The sequence below is a fragment of the Scleropages formosus genome, chromosome 2 (genome assembly GCF_900964775.1).
Source record: "Scleropages formosus chromosome 2, fSclFor1.1, whole genome shotgun sequence".
Lineage (NCBI taxonomy): Eukaryota > Metazoa > Chordata > Actinopteri > Osteoglossiformes > Osteoglossidae > Scleropages > Scleropages formosus.
In genome coordinates, this window is record NC_041807.1 from 11582257 (window position 1) to 11603722 (window position 21466).

General features: G+C 41.5%; 1 protein-coding gene across 11 annotated transcripts in view; it reads right to left on the bottom strand.

Annotated features, from left to right (window-relative positions):
• Positions 1-21466, bottom strand: part of LOC108939821 (receptor-type tyrosine-protein phosphatase S-like) — a 176046-nt gene that overhangs the window by 47249 nt on the left and 107331 nt on the right. For 8 of the 11 annotated variants that reach the window (XM_029249710.1, XM_029249708.1, XM_029249707.1 and 5 more), the window contains 4 exons: positions 14053-14322; positions 13208-13789; positions 12848-12984; positions 11885-12029 (listed from right to left, as the gene is read on the bottom strand). In XM_029249710.1, coding sequence (XP_029105543.1) covers positions 11885-12029; positions 12848-12984; positions 13208-13789; positions 14053-14322 — 1134 coding nt within the window. Of the gene's footprint in view, positions 1-859; positions 887-1963; positions 2158-4054; positions 4364-11884; positions 12030-12847; positions 12985-13207; positions 13790-14052; positions 14323-21466 lie in introns of all 11 variants that reach the window. The other 3 variants (XM_029249700.1, XM_029249701.1, XM_029249706.1) reach the window with 2 other exon arrangements.

Sequence of the window (21466 nt, forward strand, 5' to 3'; positions counted from 1 at the left end):
TTCACTGATCTGCAGTAATAGCTTCCACTCTTTTTACAGGTTGCAGCATTCTTTCTTGCATACAAATTAAAACGTTTTGGAAGCATAGCATTTGTTGATGCATTTATCATCAATTTCAGACACAAAACTTCAAATTAAAAACATATATTGCAAGGAGTTGCAAGTGTCAGGAGAAGCAGGAAATTTTAATTGCCCACAATGAAAATAAAAGGTGATATACACTATAAACAAAAAAATACCCTCAAACAATTAGTCCATGAATGGAAAGCACAAGTTCTGCAGTGCACACTCTCCCCCACAAGCAGTTTATTAAAAACACAGATATTTAATTGAACCGGTCTAATTGAAGAAAATAATAAGTAATATTAATTAGGGACATTTAAATATTTATGAAAATATATCCAAAAAACGGTGTTTACTGTAATTATAATAATACTACGAACGAAAGCGGCAGCTTCCTGCAAGGCCAGAGTTCCCAGTAGAGGCACCACAGTACCACTGAGAACTACAGTACATCACTACACAACACAAAGCCAGTGGGAGATAAGGCAGACCCGGGCGCACCCGGCCGCAGGTGTTGCATCACACACCGCTGCCTATCTCATTGACAGCATTCATTGCTGTCTCGTGTTAAATGTGGAGTAAGCCCGTTGTGCAAGGACAAAAAGTGTGCAGCTTTTCCATGTGGAAATATCATTATGGCAAGTCACTACAGGACATATATCATGGAACAAATTGACCACAATAGGACTAGATAATAGTAATGATGTGAAGTATCACTTGTCTGCCTTAAATGAGGATGGTGATGCAATAACCATGTGGCTCTAGGGCCTGGCTGCCATGAGCACGAGGTACTCACGTATTCAGCAGTATCATCCGTTTCCCACTAAACCCCTCCCCAGAGGGAGAGCATGGGAGCGATAAGAAAGGAGGGAAAGAAAGAAGAGCGTGAGAGTGATTCTGCTGAAAGGGCCTGGTGACATTCCGAGAGCGTGTGGGGAAGAGGGACGCCTAATTATGAGGCGGTGAGCAAGGTTTAACAGAACACTGAGAGGGCACAGATGTTGACAGACAGCAGGGGATTATCTATTGAAACGGGGAAGGAGGTGCGTCTACACGGCCGTGTCTTATTGGTCAGAAAACTGTCTACATAAAGGAGAAAATACAGAGCCAGTTAGAACCAGTGTACCTGCCCTCGATGCCATCTTTAATTCGTTACTTTACAACAGATCTACCATTGGAATTCAATAGCAACTGAACAAATGGGGGGGGGGGGGGGGGGGAAACAGCAAAGAAACATTTGACAGCAGATTTCCTACGTGATTATATTTTACACAGATTTATTTAATTTATTTAGCTGACACCTTGTTCTGAAGCAACTTAGAATGATTTATCAGTTTTTACAGTGGATAAATGTATTGATTTTAGTTACTGGAGTATTTCAGTGAAGGGAACTTGCTCAAGCACAAAACAACAAGAGGTGGGACTTGAACCAGGGTCCTTTAAGTGCAAGGCAGCTGTTCCAACCACTTTGTCACCTGCTGCCCCAGCAGCCAGCAACTACAAAATGTTTTTAATTAAATCAAGTTCACACCCTAAATGCTCCATCTTCTTTGCTTCTTTGTGAATTTCTTTCTAGGACAGAGGAATGATCATCCCCCTTTGCTGGGGTTATCGGGAACATGTCTGTGAGGGTTGCCATATTCTGAAAGGATTTAATAGCCCTGACAGAAGGCAATAGGAAATAGGAAAGAGCGGTACTGATAACCTGCACTTGGCAACAATGCAGCAGTAAGGAGGCCTGATAACATCTTGCTTTGTGCTTGACTCCTTTTTAATACATGCTAGGAAGGAAGCTCAGATGGTGCTAGGAGGTGCATGATTTTACAGTCAGGCATTGAAAACAAATGGTGGTTTAAGAGCTGATAAAAGATGAAGGTCCATCAGAAGTGGACATGCTCACCTGGGCGTCAGCCAGCATGACGTCCTTTATGAGGGGCAAGCCTCGGGACTCGCCGTCCTCCACACGCACGTAGTGGACCTGATAGCCACGGATCTGGCCATGCTGTCGCCCCGGCAACAGCGAGCGCCACATCACTTTGAGTGCCGTGGAGTTCAGAACTTCCACCTCCACACGACGAGGCGGGGCACCCGGCACTGTGGACATGGAGATACACTTACACACATGTGCATGGTTCAGAGATTGAGACAAGCTAGTAGCAACGCACAGAAAATGCACCTACTTGATGTAAATAAACCAGTCTTTGGAATACACCCAATCCTCACACAATGGGGTTAAATCATTCAGTGAAATCACCCTGTTACAGGAATTCCTGATGTGAAGGGGCTGATTTACCATTGTTTCTTACAGACAAAAAAAAAAAAAAATAAATAAATCCTGGGTGAAAAAGACAGTATGCCACCTAAAATTACTTAAAATACGAAAACAAAACAACAGCAATAGCAACATATTCCATAATTTTTGTAAGATTTTGTTTACAGGTTGTTCTTTAATGTTATATTTTAATTCATTCATTAATAATCGGTAACACTCAATACGCTGTTAAAGGCGCTATATAGTGTTACTAATAAATCCTTGAATCACATCTCCTGCTGTAGTGCCCTTGAGCAAAGTACTGAAAACTGCTCCAGTAAAAATTACCTAACTGTATGAATAGGTAAATCACTGTCAGTAGCTTAACATTGTATGTTGCTTGAGAAAACAATCAGTTAAATGAATTAATAATAATTGTATAAAATCAGTTGTTTTAGCTGTGATATTGTATTACCCGAATCAGTGGATGTGACTTGTTGAGATTGTCCACAAAGTAAATGTAAAGGGGTGCATCAGCAGAAGTACACAGTCAGTTTTGTTCTAAAAGGATAGTGCGCATGTGCTTTGCAGAGTGAAAAGTTGGGGTAGGCAGTGAAAAATACCCATTTTAGAAGTAAAATGATGCAAAGAATTCTGTGCAGAATAAGCCAGTTGTATTGAAAGGGTATATGTTTTTTTGTTATACTGGACCCAACAACAGGAAAGTGTACACTAAAACAAAAAGTACTTTATTACAGCGTTACACTACAACATTAGATAAAATTCAAATATTGCTCTAGGGCAACGCTCTCCATTAGGTGTGCACAGCTGTCAGTGAAAATATATGTATATGGAGAGTGCAAATAATGCATTTTTAAATTGTAATGCAGAGAGTGACATTTTTAAAGGACACCTTCTGGCTTCTGCTGGCTCAGTGTGGTACACTGGGGGAACTATGCAGGCCTTTATTACGAGTGTAATAAACTCCAGACTCCAGCTAATTACATTGAATTTAGTAGCAATTGGGAGGAGCGAGTATAGCGCAATCTCTGAAGAATTTGCTCATATTTCATGATGAAATTGGTGATGTTTCCCGCTGTCCTGTTATTTCCAATAAAAAGGAACACTGAATTCGAGGTGAACTGACCAACTGAAAAATGATCGCATGATCAGTGTGAGCACCCAAGGAACTTTGACAACATTCATTTACAAATAGCTGACACTTTTCTCCAAATTGACTTACAGTATTAAGCTACTTATAGTGATTTACCCATTCACACAGCTGGGCAATTTCCACCGTATCAGCACCGGGGTAAGTACCATGCTTGAGAGTATTGCAGCAGGCACACACACACACACACACACACACACACACACACATTTTCAGAACCGCTTGTCCCATACGGGGTCACGGGGAACCGGAGCCTACCCGGTAACACAGGGCGTAAGTGGTATTTAAATGTGTCACCTTTGATGGCAAGGTGGCAGCTCTAACCACTCACAACCTGCTCTTCCAAAACATCATCTGTGCACTGGAAGGGTCCTGTCTGTCCCCCTATGTGATGCTGAGTGAGTGTGACCATCTAGAAAGGTCCATGTACCTTCCAGACTTAAAATCCCACCCAGTTTAGAGGTAAAATATAATAAATTCAGGACTGCGCCCTCTCCCGTTTGTATGCATCCCTTGTTTATTTATATTCTCTAGATGTGTGTCTGAACTGACAACCACGGGTGAAGTACCGTCTTCGTCGGTGCGGCACAGCAGGGGCTGGCTCTTGGGACCAAGCCCGACGGAGGTGAAGGCCGCCACGGTGACATGGTACTGGGTCCACTTCTCCAGCCCCTGCAGGAGGAGCTGCCCAGAGGTGGGCGGCACAGCGGGCTCCTCCACGGGATCTGTGTGGGCTTCCGTTCCCACCAACTGGTAGCGCACCACGTACCCCGCAAGGGCACCATTCTGATTCTCCATCGGTGGGGGGCGCCAACTTACCAGGAGGGCGGTGGAGCTGGCGCTGCTGCACTTAACGTCTTGAGGGGGGGCGGAGGGCTCTGGTTGGGCGGAGGGGTGAGGGGACGGAGGTTCGAAAGGGGGGTGGATGGGGAGGAAGGGTGAAAGGGGTGAAAAAAGAAACAAAAAATGGGAGAGATAAAGAAAATGAAAAAAGGAAAACAAAACTCAAAAAGGAACATTTAAATAAAATAAAGGGAGAAAACAACACTGAAAAGCTGGAGTCTGACTCATAGGACAAATGCAAATGAAAAGGGTAATGGAAACAGAGTATACATAATAATGAAGCAAATGGGTTGTCCAAAATCACAGGTGGCTTTTCGAGCAGAAATGGCCTAAGTAACAGTAGATCACTTTTACAGCAGGGAGCAAAGCTGCTGCACATGTTCTTTGAGGTCTTTGACTGTGATCATCTGGTTTGGCTGACAGAACCCAGCCGTGGATTTAGGGACAAAACCCCAGAATCCAGGTCTTTCACTAATACACAGCTAAATCGGAGCTGTAAAATCCATAACTCGTTCCACATTATTTTAAACACTGGGGAGTAAATTATGTGTGGAGCATTAAGACACAGACTTCTTTTCACGAAATAAGCATATAATGGAATATGTGTATGTCAATATCACTTTCTTATAATAAGGCCATTTTCTCTGCACAATCCCCTCACATTAATGTAGAAACGCTTAGAGGAGAGAAACATTTGTTTAATTAAAGCTAGTCTCACATAAATTAATTAAAGCCTTTTAAATTAGCCCAGCTTATTAATATGGTTTTACAATTTTGTTTGGGAATGTGCTCATATGAGAAATACATAAACAAAAAAGAAGACTTTCAATGGGGATTAAATCTTGAAAAAATGTAACTTAAAATTCGTGTCAGAGACAAAATGCAGTGTATTTTCATTCCAAAAGAAAAAAAAAATCTGAACTGAAACAGGGTCCAAGAAAATTAATTTCAAGGGAACTGAAGTGACTTAAAAAAAAAAAAAAAAAAAAGAAACATAAGGTAAAAAATACAAATAATTCCATACATGGGTAATTGGGATTTCAATTATAACTGAAAATAAGAATAATAATAAAGCATTAAATCACAGGTACATTTTGCATTTATACGTACCTGGCTTCCTTCAAACACTAACCTTTCTAAAGACTTTCTTACCGCCAGCACCCAAACACAGGGAGAACTCTATCCCTGAGTTGGTGGGATTCAACCCCCTCCCTCCTTTTTCTTAACATGCTAGAAAAACAATTTAATTACAGCAGTTGTTGAATAGAAAATATAAAGGGCTCTGTTGCCTCCCTGGGCAGCTGTTTTAACAGGTCCCTTTTCTGGATATGAGTGCTTGGAAGGAGAGGGCCAACCCTGTGCTTTGGGATCGAACTGTCACCCAGCAGCCCTGAGTGTCCACAGCGATGAGAAGGGAAACGGTCTGGGAACCCGTGCCCATCCCTTGTCATTATTGTTTCATCACCTAAGCTGCACATTTAACGCTTCTGAGGACTGAATTCTCTCTATGAGAGTGGTCCTGTTCAATGACAAATCCCTGGTTTAGGAAAACTGCAGCAGCGGCTGCCCCTTGCTGGCATCGAAATGAGGAGCAACAAAGCCCCCTCACAAGAAAGCATCTTTGCTGTGACCACCTGTTTAATAGGACTGCATTTCAACCCTGCCAGTCCTCCAGACTGGAATAATCTACACCACATGAGCAGAGAGAGGGCAATCACACCGGTCACTGACCATTATAATTGATGCCATGGTAACTGCGACTCTGCAACTCTCCCAGGAACAAGATCTTATTGATCAGTGGCGTTATTTTACAAGTATGTCTTACTACTCTGCCAATTCCCAGTCTACAGCCATGGGATAACCTTTCAACCTTCCAGGGTAAATACAATTATGTACTTGTGGATAGACTGATTTGTTTTTCTTTTTTTCTTTTCGACTGATTCAAAATACAGAATCTCAAGGCAAGACAGGCTACTTAGGAGAAAATAAGACCGGGCATATGGCAGAAAAGGTCTTTGGAGATGTTGCCAACAAGGAGATTGATTTACATCCTCACTTTGAAGTCTTGGACTCTCTTAAAGTACATGGAAGTACAGTCTACTTACTCATGCCTTTGAAACTTATTAGGTCTTGTTTTATCTTTATTTCATTTAGCTTTGATTCAGTAGCAATATTTTATTGTTGAGGCTATTGCTGGAATTTTCCTTTAGTAAAAAAAAAAAAATAGAATATAGATGTCCCAAGTGATGAATTTTCTTTACTATAAAAACTGACATTTAATTCGCACGGTAATTCATACGAATGCTGGACACCTGTTTGGATTCTGGACTTCTAGGATGATGGTAGTTGATTATTTTTTTAAGACATTGCAGTTTTTGCTCTTGTGTTTTATTGGTATTTGGTTGCACTCATAACATGCTGCCGTTTCAATTCTGCTGCTTTGACCTAGTGTTGTTGCTGTTGCAAATATTAAGGAAAGAAACCCTTGACTCTTGGAAACACACACTTCATGGATCAGAGATTACTGATTCACACTGCTCATAAAAGCTGAAACGACATGGTGAGATGGTGCTTTTTGAAAATTTAACACAGTATTTTTATTGCTTTTTTGTCTTTCAAAACCATAAAGGTGTTTACATCCATCGCAGTCTCTGGTATAATTTATGAAATGATTTAACAATAATAGTCTGAGACCATTGCCATGTTGCTTAGCAAATGCAAACATTTCAGCCTAGATCCTGAAAGTAATTACTGCAAATGGAAGGCTAAACTGCTTGTTTGGCTAAACACAGGGATTTGAAATCTGCCACTTTAATTTGAGAGATATCACTCAAGCAGTGGCTTGCAGCTTCAAGGTATAATCTAAATGTGTAACAAAGCTTGACGATGGAGAGGTCTCCATATACCTCCACCGGCAAACCGTGAAATGAATTAAATGCTAAGAAATGGGATTCTTATCTGCTTGACTCAGCCCCCGGGGTCCCCTCCCCTGGCCTTCTTCATTCCCACCTAGGAGCCCTGGCCACTGGTCCAGACTGGACCTTGTGTCCTGTCTCCATCTCATGGCGCGAGTCCCTGCTTCTCTGCTGGTGGACACCCTGGGGGGCCGTGTCTGAGAGGCTGGTTCAACCTCAACTGAGCCAATAGCACTTCCCGACAGGCCGAGCTACCACTGCTGGGACCTTTCTGCCCCCATCCCGACACGGGTAGGCGAGTATAGATGGAAGTTCGATGGGGTGCTATGACAACCCCGGAATAAGCCTTACTTTGAATAAGGGAGTTTTTTTCCCTTTTTCGGGTAAACTGGACCCTGCTGTGACTCGCCCTGGTTTCGGGAGGGCTCAACTGGTCCCCCACAGCAGCGGCCTCTGGGAACACGTCACAATGACTGCTCACATATAACTACAGTAATGTCTGAAGTTACCGAAAACCGTAGATAACATAAAAACAGAGCCAAAATTCAATTTCCCCATTTCCGCAGTTGAAGTCCAGACTGCCGAGGAAGTGTAAAAAAATGCAGCTGTGGAATTCAATCACAAATATTCACAAGCAATGGTTAGAGTTGCCTCCTTCCATACAAAAGTCAGAGGTTCAAATCCTACCTCCTGTACCCAAAGGTACTTACCCTGAATTCATACAGTAAAAATTACTCTGCTGTATAAATGTTAGATCACTACAAGTTGTTTTTGAAAGAAGAGTCAGAGAAATTAATAAACAACTAAAGTGCTTCTATGCCATTATCATGATGGTCAGTTAGCTGAATCTGTTAGCATTCGGAGGAGGACACGATGGGAACGGTCGAGTTGCTCTCATTACTGACAACCTAAGTCCCACTGTGCTTTGCTGAGGTGACTGTTTTCAGTGGCTACCGGCGTGGGAGTAATTGGATTCATAGCTGGGAGAAGAGAGCGGGACGGTGGTCTTACATCTTTACAAGACAGCACACATGGTGGCCCGCCGTTTTGTGTGCTTTAAAGCTTTGGCCCTGCAGCTCAGTGCGCATTTCCTAATGGCTGCTTGGTTTCCTTATTCCGCCCCCAGTTAGGCTCCATTACTGCTGAAGCAGCATAGCTTTGTCTTCTACGTAGTGGGCATTTATTTGGAGAGATGTGTTAGCACCGCGTATTGGCCTTCCTCTCCGACCTCGGTGATTTGCCGAGGCAACGCTCTACACACTGAACGCGTGGGTGAAATTTTTAAATAAGTCCTACAGCTTGCCGAAGGTCCTCTCTGACTGAGCCACGGGTTTTGGGAAAAGTCTACATTGATACGCTAGAACCGCCCACCAGGCTGGCATCCAACTCTCCTCTTCTCCTCTGTGACTCTTGGAGGCAATTTTGGGAAAAAGCACCACAGTATGCGGACAACCGGCACTGCGGCCAGTCCGTCAAAGGGGATTGCTGCATTTTTAAATTTTTTTATTTAGGTCTACGGCAGACTGGACTTCTAGTGCAAAATATGCCGGAGGACAGTGGATACTTACCTCCTCGGCATCCAAAAGTTACTGTTTTGGCAGTGTTCAGCCCTGTTTTGCTTTGGATTGCTGAAGCCTGAATGACCTTCCTTACTTTCTCCATGAGGGGAAAAAACTTGCTGTTTTAACCTCTGCTTGGGGAGGGACTCCAAAGCCAGTGCAGCCATACAGCACCCTGCAGCACAGGGTTGATCAGTACAGCAAAAGTAAGAATGGGGTCCATCCATATATGGGGAGTCCCTGGAGTCCATCAGCACAAGCAGCAGGATGAACAGCCCTCACCACCTCCTCCCACTGCACGTACTTACTTTTACCTTTAGTTTAATGGATTTTGTTTGGTATTACATTTTTGGAAATGCTCTGCAGTTGTTGACTGTCACATATGCCCCCCACAGACAGCGAACGCCAAAAGTCGCTTTCTCATGTAACGTGAGCCGTGTTCACTTTGGTAACAAACTGAACCAAAGTAAATTAAAGGAGCAGCAAAATTAAAGAAAAGGAAGGGTTGTACAAGCCAGGTGACACCAAGCCATTCCAGGGAAGTCTCAGAGAAAAGGAGGGAAGGGGGATGTGTCCGATCCAGTTGAAGCTGTCACCAGTCTAGAAACAATGCATGAGAGAGATAAAGTAGCCCCTCCTTGCGGCGTGGCCAGGAATGGACAGACACACAAAGAACAGGACACACACGGAGATGCAGGCAGACGGGCACACACAGGGATGAATGAACGCACACAGGCTGGGTCATGCCCGCTCTGGTAGGTGCTCGGGAGTGTGGCGTCAGAGACCCCAGAGCCCCCAGCGGAAACATGCAGCGGGTGGTGCCTCCCTCACAGTGATGCCCAGTGCTCCCATTAAATGGTCCGCAGTTAAAGGAATGCAGCCGGGCAGGCTGGGGGCACTGCTCACCACCCCGGGGCCACAGGCAACGAGTCGCACTGGTAGAAACAGGAGTGCGTTAGAAGAGACTCCTTCCACTGTCGTGTTCTAAATGTTCACTGTATATAGGGATTAATTCTGCGTACATGCATCCTCACATCCCTGACAGGATTCAGGACACAGGAAAACGCCACTACCACATGTGAAGGGTATTTCTTCTCATTTACAATACCTTCCATGAAGGATCTGGAGTTGATTATCTCATAAATTAGACTTTCTTTTACAAGAAATCCTTATCTGCATGCATTTTCATTATTTAAAGTTCTAATTAAATCACACAAATATGGTAATTCACTTATACAATGTTAATATCTTTGCATTAATAATGCCCACGCAAATGTCCATCAGGAGATAAAAGGTGAAACCACTGTAATTAACCTCACCATAACTGCTACGGCACCTTTTTCCTTAAGTGATGTCACGCTGAGAACAAATTCTATTAACATTTAATTATAACACACATCTTTCAATCATGCACATTCTGAGCAGCTTTTTTTGGAGAAATAATTATAGAATTTAGACAAGCCTATGTACAATCAAGATTATGTTCAAATCTTGCAAAATTACTTCCACTTAAAGGGAAGTAAAGACTGAGTGAAATATTAACCTTTGTAAATGACCTTGCATGAAAGTTTTCCAACTTAAGGAAATACTAAGTCATATGACTCTCAGTACATGTGAATAAAGTCAAGGCACCACTATACTGGCCTTGTTAAACACATACATGCTAGTTGTAGCCAGTAAAATCACATTGTAATTCTTGCACAGTTATTTATATTGTTTGGTGACAGGGTCTAAATGATTCTGCTGAAATCCATACTCTGATTCACATGCCACCTATTTTTTTTTTAACTCAGCGGATGCTGTGGAAAACAAGCTTTAACTGTGGCTACCTGACTCTAGATGCTGGGAGGGTTGCCAGCTTACATTATGACAGTCACCAGTGGTATTGTGTGTGTTTGTAACAGAGGAGGTGCATTTGTTGAAAAAGAAGAAATAAAGAACAGACCCTAAATAATTAAATTAAAAAAATCAAAATAAAGAAAAACAACATTAACCTAACTCGTGTCAATAAAGATAGAAAAAATGAAATAAAGCCTGAATTCTGTTTGGGCATCCAGAGCTGAGGGAACCACAGTCAACATGGTTCCAATCCATTAAACTAAACCCAACACTGACATCCCTGCCCTTCAGCTAAGCAGCTATCTTCCACAGATGCAACACATTGTACACCTTGCTGAAATTAAAATGTCACATAATCAATTCATCATTTCAGAAATTTTCAGACATGTCAGGGATTGAGAGATAAAATTAAATTGTTATTCAGTGCAATGAAACATTTTACTGCAAGATGTTTGCCTAAAAATATCCCATCAAGTGGAGGTGTTGGGATGCAAGTGTTTACTTCCACTGAAAGTCATATCCATACAATTATCCATATTTTAATTGTATTCCCACCGTAGACAGAGTATATCTGAAACTCTATGTGGCAGACTGGAGCCGAGTCAGACTCCCTTTCCAACACTAACAGGGGAAATGAGAATCAGGTGCAGCCATTTCCGTACTTAAAGAAAATATAAAGGTTTGGATTCTGGAAGCCAATTTAATGTTTAGCCTTAGGAAATTATTTCCATTAAATTTTTTTGATGGTTCGTATTCTCTGGATAATTGATAGTTTGTTTTTCTAGACAGATCCAAAGGACCAATTTAGTTTAATTGAAGTATCGGGTGTCAGAGTTTTGGTTAAGCAATAATTATGGAGATATATTACAGAACGTTTTGGACCTTAATTTTTGGACTACACATGCTCTAATACCCTGTGATACTAGAAACAATAGGCAGCAGAACAAGAATAGTCATGACAGACACTTATCAAAAAGATTCCAACTTTTTGGAATCGAAAAGTAAAGCTTTTTCATATAATTTAACTATTTATGTGGGAGCACATTGGATACAAAGACACAATGATAATTTGTGTAGTGCCTGAACTATGAGCAACACTGAATAAGATGCAGCATAAGGTAACCTACTTTACTGATTAGGACTCTACTGTATGACCCAACACCTCCTTTCCTCTTAGGGTGATGCCCTTTATGAAAAGGCAGCAAAAGAATAGAGGGAAGGAAGAAAGCAACAGGCAACGTACTGGCTTGGGAGGTTCTCTGCACTATCTCGTTGGTGAAGGCTCCAATTCCTTTACTGGAGATTGCGGCCAGGGAAAAGCGGTATTCTGTGTTTGCTCGTAACCCCTCCACGATGTAGGAGGAGGTTGGTCCGAAAGTTTTTGTTACCTGTTTAAAGAGAAAACCAGAGATCTGACACACATTATTATATCATATAGAAGCCATAGTATTATGCCAGCTATTGACTATTTGCTTATTAAAACCATCACTGTAGTACTGTAAATTACTATACTTATGTCTTGCAGTGAAAACAAATAAGATTGATGAAATATTTACAGAAAACATGAAAAACATCTAGATTAACAAAGCTGTCTGGCATTTCACGATTTCTCTATTTATCACCACATTATTCAAGCAGTGTATATAAATTAGTGTCTACATAAAAACCACTTATCTAAGACGAATTCCCAGTACATTAAATTATTTTTGTATTAATACAATCTAGAAACACTGTCGTCCCATCCTGGGTGTGTCCCCTCCACCTCCCCCCTGCATCCTGTGTTGCCGAGTTAGGTTCCAGCTTGCTGCGACCCCGTTTGGGACAAGCGTTTCAGACTGTATGTGTGTGTGTAATACACTCAATGTGAAAATTATTATGTTTTATTTTTTTGCAGCATGAAACAATATATTCAAAAAATGAAATAAAATGAGATTTACGTATGCAGTACTTTAATCATAAAGAGGTATCACGTTCTCTACAGCTACCTTGACCACTTCTTAGATGCCTTAAGATTTAAAATATCACTCTGGAATAAATTCCCCTTCCAAAGTATAATTCTGAAAATGAGAAAAGACCCGATACTTGCAGATTTCAAAAGATCAATCCATAAGCAGGTTATAACTTTCAGATAGAAAACTGGAACAGAGAAGACACAGGTGCACACCGCTACATATAAACAGTTGTAGAAAATGAAAGTTGCTTTTACCTGAGTACCCACACCACCCTCTCTGTAACGTAGCTCATAACTTATGATTCCCTCCTTGTCATATGCAGGCTCCCAGGTTAACTCGATGCTGGTATCAGATACTGCACCAACCTGGAATTTAGTGGGCTGCCCAGGGACTAGTACGAATGAAACACAAGACCCCGATAAGCATATAACAGCCAGCTTTTAAACATTTTTCAAAAACATTACTCAGATTTTGGTTTGGTTTCCTTTTGTAAATTTCATCACATACATGGAAGAATCATGCAGCAAAAATCAAAACTTAAAAAAAAAAAAATGTTTTCTCCATGATATGTCCAACAAGATAAAGCCATTTGGTCACATTCACTGTACACCTACCTCCCTGTAGCACTTTAACCTGGATATAGTCAGAGAAGGGGCCATCACCCACAGAAGTAAAAGCCAACACACGGATAGTGTAGGTGGCTGAAGGAGTGAGACTCTGTATTGTGGTGATCAAGCTGTCCTGCACATTGTGGATCTGCCACTGATTCATTGGTAGGGAGGGTTCCAAGGTGTAGTAGACACGATAGCCCTTAATCTGCCCATTTGGTTCTTCAGGTTCCTCCCACCGGACCATCATTGTGTTTTGGGAGATAATGCGGGCCTGAATGTTGCGGGGTGGGCTGGCGGGTGCTTGCTCTCCAGTGCGGGCTTCCACTGGTTCGCTAGGTGGCCCCTGGCCAATGGTATTAAAAGCTGAAACGCGGATCTCGTACTCCGTGTTGGGTGACAGGCCACCAATGCTGTAGCGAGTAGTGGTAATTCCGTCTACAACCTCGTACTTGCTGTCAGGAGATTTAGCACGGTACTGGATGATGTAGTAGGAGACAGGATCTGGGTTGCCTGAGTCCCAGGTGATGGTGATACTAGTTGCTGTGGTTTCTGTCACCACAGGTGTCCCCGGAGGTTTAGGCAGGGCTGTCATAGGGAGAAGAGCAGAATACAAAATACAGTGATAGAAGCAAGCCTAAAGTAACCTCTTATCATATACTTTGGCCTAAAGAAAACTGTTATCACAGATAAGATGCATAAAAGCTTGGGATTACCACAGGATCAACAGACATTTTTTTTTTTTTTGCTACCAATTTCCCAATAATTGATATACTTGAAATAAGTATTTCATGCCTTTTGGACTGACAAGAGCCCCAGTAGCTACCAGTTAAGCAAATAGCTGGCCTTACACTTGACGATGATCTGGGACACAGCCTCAATGATACCCAGGCTGCTCATGGCCACACAGGTGTAGTTTGCTGACTCGCGCACACCGTTGAGTTCTAGCACGTTGCGGCCCACTGGCATCTCATCCTCTGGAGTTAGGTCCTCAGAGTTGAGCATCCATTTGACGTAGGGCATGGGCGAGCCCACTGCCACACATGTAATGTTGACACTGCCGCCCGGCATGATCTCATGGCTGGTGGGCAGGATCGAGAAGCGCGGGGGCACACGCCGCACTGGATGAAAGGAAAGGAAGGCAAAAGAGAACACAAACGTAACAAAGCAAGCCGATAAAAAATGAGTCCTTCATTAAGTGGCTGCCGTGTCCACAAGGGTTTGGAAGGTTTGAAAGAAAACAACAATGTTATCAAAAGTAAAAAGAAAGAAGAATATAAACTAAACTAACAGAACTGCTTCACCAACAATAAATATAGATTGACATTAAAGCAACATTTCATAGCAACAAGGTTCCATTGACCAAAATTTGACCCATCACAGCACATTTAACTACACAAAAATCTATTATTAGTTTCTCATCTTTCCTGTTTTGACAACTATAAATTGAAGGATTTAAATCTAAAATTAATAACCCTTCCATTTAAAACATTGTGATAGAACTAATGCACGCAGCTGCACAACAACAAGGACATCACATCTCCAACCATTCACATTCAACACTAAATTCATCTCACACAAAACCCCCCCAATCTAAGGGATGTTAAGGGTCGGTAAGAGATTGGTACATTACATCCGTCCAGTGTCCCCTGCTGTACTTTACAGGACTGCGTCTTACAGCTAGCAATAAAGATGAGAAACTTTAATGAGATTTTTGTGGTTTAGGTAGATCAACCGAACAAAGCCTTTTTGAGATCTAACACGGTTCCATTGATAGATGCAGCTATCAGTTTCACAGACATCATGCATAATAGGAAGAAGTAAATAAAGAAGTAAATGACAGGAACAAAATCAGATATAAAATCGAGATACAATGCAGAGAGGAATATAACTGAAGGGTCGCTAGCATGCCCGGACGAAGACGGTTTGAAAAGAAGATAGAAATTTTAGAAATAGCAAGAGAGAGAAATCAAGCAAAAGAGGTGAAAGAACAGGAGAAAGAGACAGAGAGTAAGAAGGGAGGGATGGGAGAAGTTAAGATGGGAAACCCACTCCAATGCTGTGTAAGTCTTTCTCCAGCCAATGTGACCTGATGTAACAAATAGCATTTTGTCACATCACATTCCTAGCAGAAATAACACAAAATAAATAAATATTCAGAGAATAAAAAAACTACTATAGTGCTAAAGTCTATAAGATAAATAATTAGTTGTGTACATTGTAGTAATGAAGTACCAGTTACAAACAAGAAGATAAAGGAATAAAGGAATCAACTTAATATTAGGGGAAGAAGAACAAGTGGAGCCAGGGGTAAATGCTACACTAGGATAACGTTATGCATCTCCGTTCCATAAACGTTGATGCAGCTTTTTAGGAATTCTGTGCACTAAGATGGCTGATGATTTGATGGAGGGGTGGATGAGGAGAGCCCAGTGTACGGTGTGGAAGGCTCTTGCTTCTATATATAGTTCACTGGACCACTCAATTCAAAATGGAAACCACTCAAAATGGAAACCTTTCATTTATATGCAAACTATGCGTAAGCATGATCAGTGGCATTTAACTGGCCACTGATCTGCAACATAACAATTTAAGCAAGCAGCAAACACATGAAACAGATAGCCTTGTTTAACTACATTAAAGAAATGTGAGAAAGATAATTAAACGTATTGCTTGAATTTACTCCCGTCTTGGGTAGGCAGATTGGTGCAAGATTGTAATGACTGTAGGAAAATGAGAAGAGGGTTGGGAGAAAGACAATGAGGCTGAAGCAATGGAGGGAGTTTTGTTTGAGGTTATAGGAAGGTATGTCATGCAGACTTCAGAAGAATCAGATAGACCAGGGAAAGAGAGAGACGGATAGACAGTGAAAGAGAGAGGAAGAGAGTCTAGGCATTGTGGTTAAAGGGGTATGAGTAGGCTCAGAGAAAAAGACAGACAAGACAGATAGACAGACAGACCGGGAGACGCAACAGACGGAGACGAAACAAGAGGCGGAACAAGACCCGAGCAGCAAGACAGCAGACTGGAACACGTGGACAGACGTACAGAGAATCATGGACGAGGACAAGGGGACGGAAACAGGGAGAGCAGATCAAGGGGTAGGGGGTAGAGGGAAGAAAGAAGGGGGGTGAAGCGGAGGGAGGGAAAGAGATTTAGGGGACTGATTCTGGTAAAAAAAAAAAAAAAGAAAAAAAAAGCATGGCTCTCAGTGGGTTATGTCTCACACATCAGGGCTTGAAATCCAAGATTCACTCCCCCTAATCATGTTCATAGAGTTGAGGGGGGTTGCGAGCACAACTGCATCCCACACATAGCAGATTGACTCACTGCAGGCTGCTACAGCCGAACAATGGCAATGTACATTACATAAATGAAACAGAACAGATATAAAAGGGTTTACCTGTTTATAAACACTGATAAATATACTTAATCTCCAACTACACATTAACATGACTGAGCCATTCTGAAATCCATCTCCTCATTTTGTGAAGTCATTTTCATAATGTTTTTTCAAAATCAATAATACTGATTACCTGTGGTCTCTTGCAGGAAGTCAAAACATTTGTATGTCAAAGCAAAATGACAAAAAACTTTTAAACAATTTATTTTACTAATCACTACATAGTCTAGTTCTGGAAAGAGGCACTATTTTAATGAGCTATTTTTCATACTGTATTCAGGAAAGTTGATATTGATCTTTTTTTTTTTTTAAGGCACTAAGCAGAGACACTGTTTTTAGGGAACGCTATGGTTCACTATTACTATTCATTAACTTGACTGCAATTTTTTGTTCCCACAGTTTTTCCCTAGCTCTCACACAATTAGTTCAGTGCCCCCCCCCCCCCCAAAAAAAAAAGAATCCAAAACAAAGTTTTCAGAAATACACAGGCAAAAAGACAGGCGATCTGAAAAAATAAACCATATTTTTGCTATTAAAGTTGCTTCTTTTGCTAAAGAGTTCTTGAACAACAAAGGTGAAAGGGCAACCCATTCCTCAAAAGGACATGCATGATTGTGGCCGATGTGTGAGGTCACAGGTACAGTAAGGAGTGTTTCCTCCTGGGCTTCCACCAAGCCTGAGATAATGTGTACTGGTACAGTGAAATCATGTCACCAAAGCCCATCCAAGCATGCCATTCCCAGCTGCAAGACCAGCAACTCTCGACTAAAAAAGAATAAGTAAATAAATAAATATGCAAATAAAAATCCACAATGGAAGTCCATCTTTACACCACAGACATTACCACAGCACAGAGAACGGAAGGTTCTGTAACTGGTTTTAACACAAAGACACCCATGATGCCACACCCTTTGGTTCCTCGTAGATAGCCGAGATGCTAATACTGAATGAATTCAGAATACCCAATTAAACTGAACTAAATGGATAAGAATATTAGCATTAGCTAGGTTGTCATGCACTGGGTTCTCTCCATTAGACTGCAGGTCAATTGGTGGACCATGGGCTTTCACGGCCGTGTGAATGAGGTCACAGTGAGGAAGCGATGCCTTTCACCTTTGGATGGCTATGTTAATGCTGGGCCTGATCCTGGTTAAACCTAATTATAGCCCCACTTCATCCTAAATATAAATCTACATGTTTAGATCTGACAAGCAGGCATGGAGGCCTCTTGTTTGGAAGATAAGTTATTACAGGGTCAAAGTTCATTATCATGACAATCCTTTACCTTATTGTAAAGGTTCCAGACATGAAAAAATTCAAGCCATCATAATAGTGGATGCACATAATGAGAGCTATCACTGTCAGGGTGTGGATAGTTAAATACTATAAGTCAGAATGGAGAGCTGTGGTGAGAGTCTCATTAAGAACATCTGCACTTTGATGGAATCAGTTGTGTGGATGGCCCTGCTGCGATAGCTTCCTTTGGTCAGGTGCTGATGATCCAACTGCATTACCCTTACGATCGCTTAAAAAATAAATAAATAAATAAATTGTAGAAAACACAAAGGAATGGGTGAAAAGCCTACTGCCTACAATGAAGTATTACAAACATTAATTTTTGGGCATTTGTGATAGCATCACCACCTGAGAATAACACTGGTATACTGTAAAAACACTACAAGTGGCATAGGACAAGAGAGAGGCTGTGTAGGAATGTTTGGTCACACCCAATGGCACATTAAACAGAATACTTTTTAAAAAAATAATACTTGTAGGTTCTATGGTGGAGGACAATGACTTACAACTGAGACTTCCAAACAGACTGGCAAAGCCCTCATTCACAAAGACCAGGAGCCCAACAAGCCTAGTAATAAGGGAATAATGCATATTCTTGAATTGGGTGGGGGTTCCTGTAAATCCCATTATTTCAAGCCCCGATGTGGAGAGAAAGACAACTCAGTGACGAGGTGAACAGCACTCAAAGAGAGAACACCAACTTGGTGTTAAGCTAATACTACGGGGTGAATAAAGGTGTGCCCAAAACCGAGGTTAGAAGGCGGACATTATTGGCCATTTTGGTGGGAACAGTCAAACAAGTCTGTCCAGCCTCCAAAATGAAGAAGGGAGGGAAGAACGGGGATGCCAAAATAATGTGCAGCCTTTAGTTTCACTCAGAAGCTGAGATTACACCCTCTTTGGGGCCCGACAAGCAGGCTCAGCATACAAATACACACACCTACAATGCTGCAGCGCATGCTAGTCTCACTGCGAGACTGACATGTACTAAAGGAACTTATTACAAAGAGAAGGTGTTAAGGTTTTACCTTGCCCCCAGTATATTAGATTTAACTTGTTTAGCTACATTACTTTATCAGGCACAATGTAATCTTATCATGTAGTGTCAAAATTCATTAACTTCTCTTCTGTTTTATACAGCAGGTTTGCTGATAAAGGAAACATGCTTTGCATTGGTACAGATCCCAGCACATCCTAATCTCAGCTTGGCAGTGAATGCATTTAGTTGGGTGTAATGGACAATCTTTTGTCCTTTTGGGAATTTAGCCACTTGATTCAATAAATGATGGGTTAAAATATCAAGGTTTCCTGGGTCAGAGAATGGCACATGTTGCACAGCTGTGAGTGCTTTACAAATCTCACGCATTTTTCCATATAAACACTGTTTTTCTGGTTTCTGGTTTCTCTTTTTTGATTAGTAGGGGGGAAAAGGTGTAATCTTGCTTTCAATCCCAACATCACAACAAACACACGGCCATGCACGCAGGCAGATGCAAAGCAGGGCATGCACGTTGAGGCTCACTGAACAATCACATCTACAGGCCAGTGTTCTTGTATCAACAATGAAGGATTAACTCCTCATCAAATCAACAGCCTATGGTGTTCGAAGGTGCCAAGAGTAGCTGAAGCTCAAAAAAGTAAGATTATTTCCTTACGGTAAGTCTGTTGTAATGTAATGTGTGACTGACTTCACATTCATCTTTTGTAAAGAAGGGGCAAAATGGCCTCATTAATTTTATTATTATGTGTATTTTTATATAAGGTACTGCAAGATTTTGCAGTTCTACACAGTTGATGTGAACAGGGTAAAGTTTAAAATGCACAACTGAAGTGTATGATTAAGGAGGATCTGGAGGAAAAAAGGGAGTGATGCTCGGGAAAGTAATATTGCATTAAAAGATGCCATAAATGACACTGGCAAAAACTGATAAAGGCTAGAGAAGCACAAAGGTTCGGAGAGTGTTGCAGGGCATTGCATTAGTCATTTATTTATTTGTAGATCTTTAGCAGCAGCAGCTTCACTGCAGAAAGGAAAAAAGTTCCATGTCTGATTCAACAAAGGCATGCATCAGCAGCGTCCATCTCTGCCATGGTTATGGAAGAGTAACAACTCACTGATATGTCATAGGTGTGGAATCAGTGCATAGATCTGTCTGTTGACTGCTAGCAGGTCCCTGACTCTTCGCCATTCGCAATCTTGATGATGCACCAGTGTAGGAATGCTCTTTTTCAGTGGAGACTGAATTATTGAACACCTCGTTTTGTCTCAGTTGAATTGCTACGAGATGCTGGACATGTTTTCACACAGCGAGGCGAGCCACTTTACAGCGACTGAGATAATGCTTGTGAGGGCTCATCCATATCAGCCCAAGACAGAAGGACATTCATTTCGACTGAATGAATAATGTGCCACATCAAGAAACTGGACAAGCCTGCTGTAATTTTTAACACTGTTCCAGGCTGCGACCAAAACCCATGTAATGAATTCATAAATATGGCAGTAAAATTTACAGGCAAATCTACTACAGATAGTGACATAAGAAATCTAGAGCCTACAATTCCACTTAAAACCTGATGTTTAAAACCCAGTGGCCACAAACCATATAATTTTATGTGCTTCACTATACAGCATTCACAAAATGATTGAGACTCAATTTAACTGAATATATGTCATTGGGCCTCTGGAGTGAAATTGGTCTTTAATGAATCTGGTACCTTTACTTCAAGGATTATCAGACAGGAATAATAAAAAATATCCACCCATTTATTTGTGTTGAAATTGAAATGTGTGATTACTTGCATCTGACCAGTTGGAATTTCATTCCAGACTGGCGATGCCATAATCAAACTGAATAAATAATGAATCTGATTACACAGGCTGCTAAAGTGCTGTCAGTGTGCAGGCTGTTCCCACGCAGGGACTGCCTCGATGAAAGTGTTCCTTACACATACCAAAGGAGTACAACACACAACTCGTCGATCACTACCGGTGCACACAATAACCGTACAATGGCCCAGTAACTGGAAGAAACCATTGCTGAATCCAGCCTGTTCAAAAGACATCTTATTCAAAAATAGAGATTGCTTGCAAGAAGATGACAAGAACACTGGCTGTACTTTTCGGTTTTTTTGTGTGTCAAACTCATTTTTCAAATTCAAATCAGCGACATGATAGGACAGAAAATTCAAAGGAAGCAAACGTAATTATGCAATAATAAAACTAAATGCAATTTAGAAGGAAAAAAGAACAAACACAAAAAAACAGAGGTTACACAAACACTGTAACGGAACAACCAAATCAACAAATAATTTTGCCCACAATGACTGGGTAACACAAGATGGAGTGAATATAAAACGACAACACATGGGAAATATGTTGGGGGGAAGACAACGCCCAAAGAAATTGTTCAGGCATGCAAGCGTAGTTACATTCTCCCATCATGCATCAGGCTCTGTTATTTCAAAGTGCCAGGTTTCCATAACAACAAGTGCAGAAAAGCGTTTGGAAGCTGAAGCAATACCAAAGGACGCAAACGAGAAAAGGCCCCACAATGCAAACTTAAAGG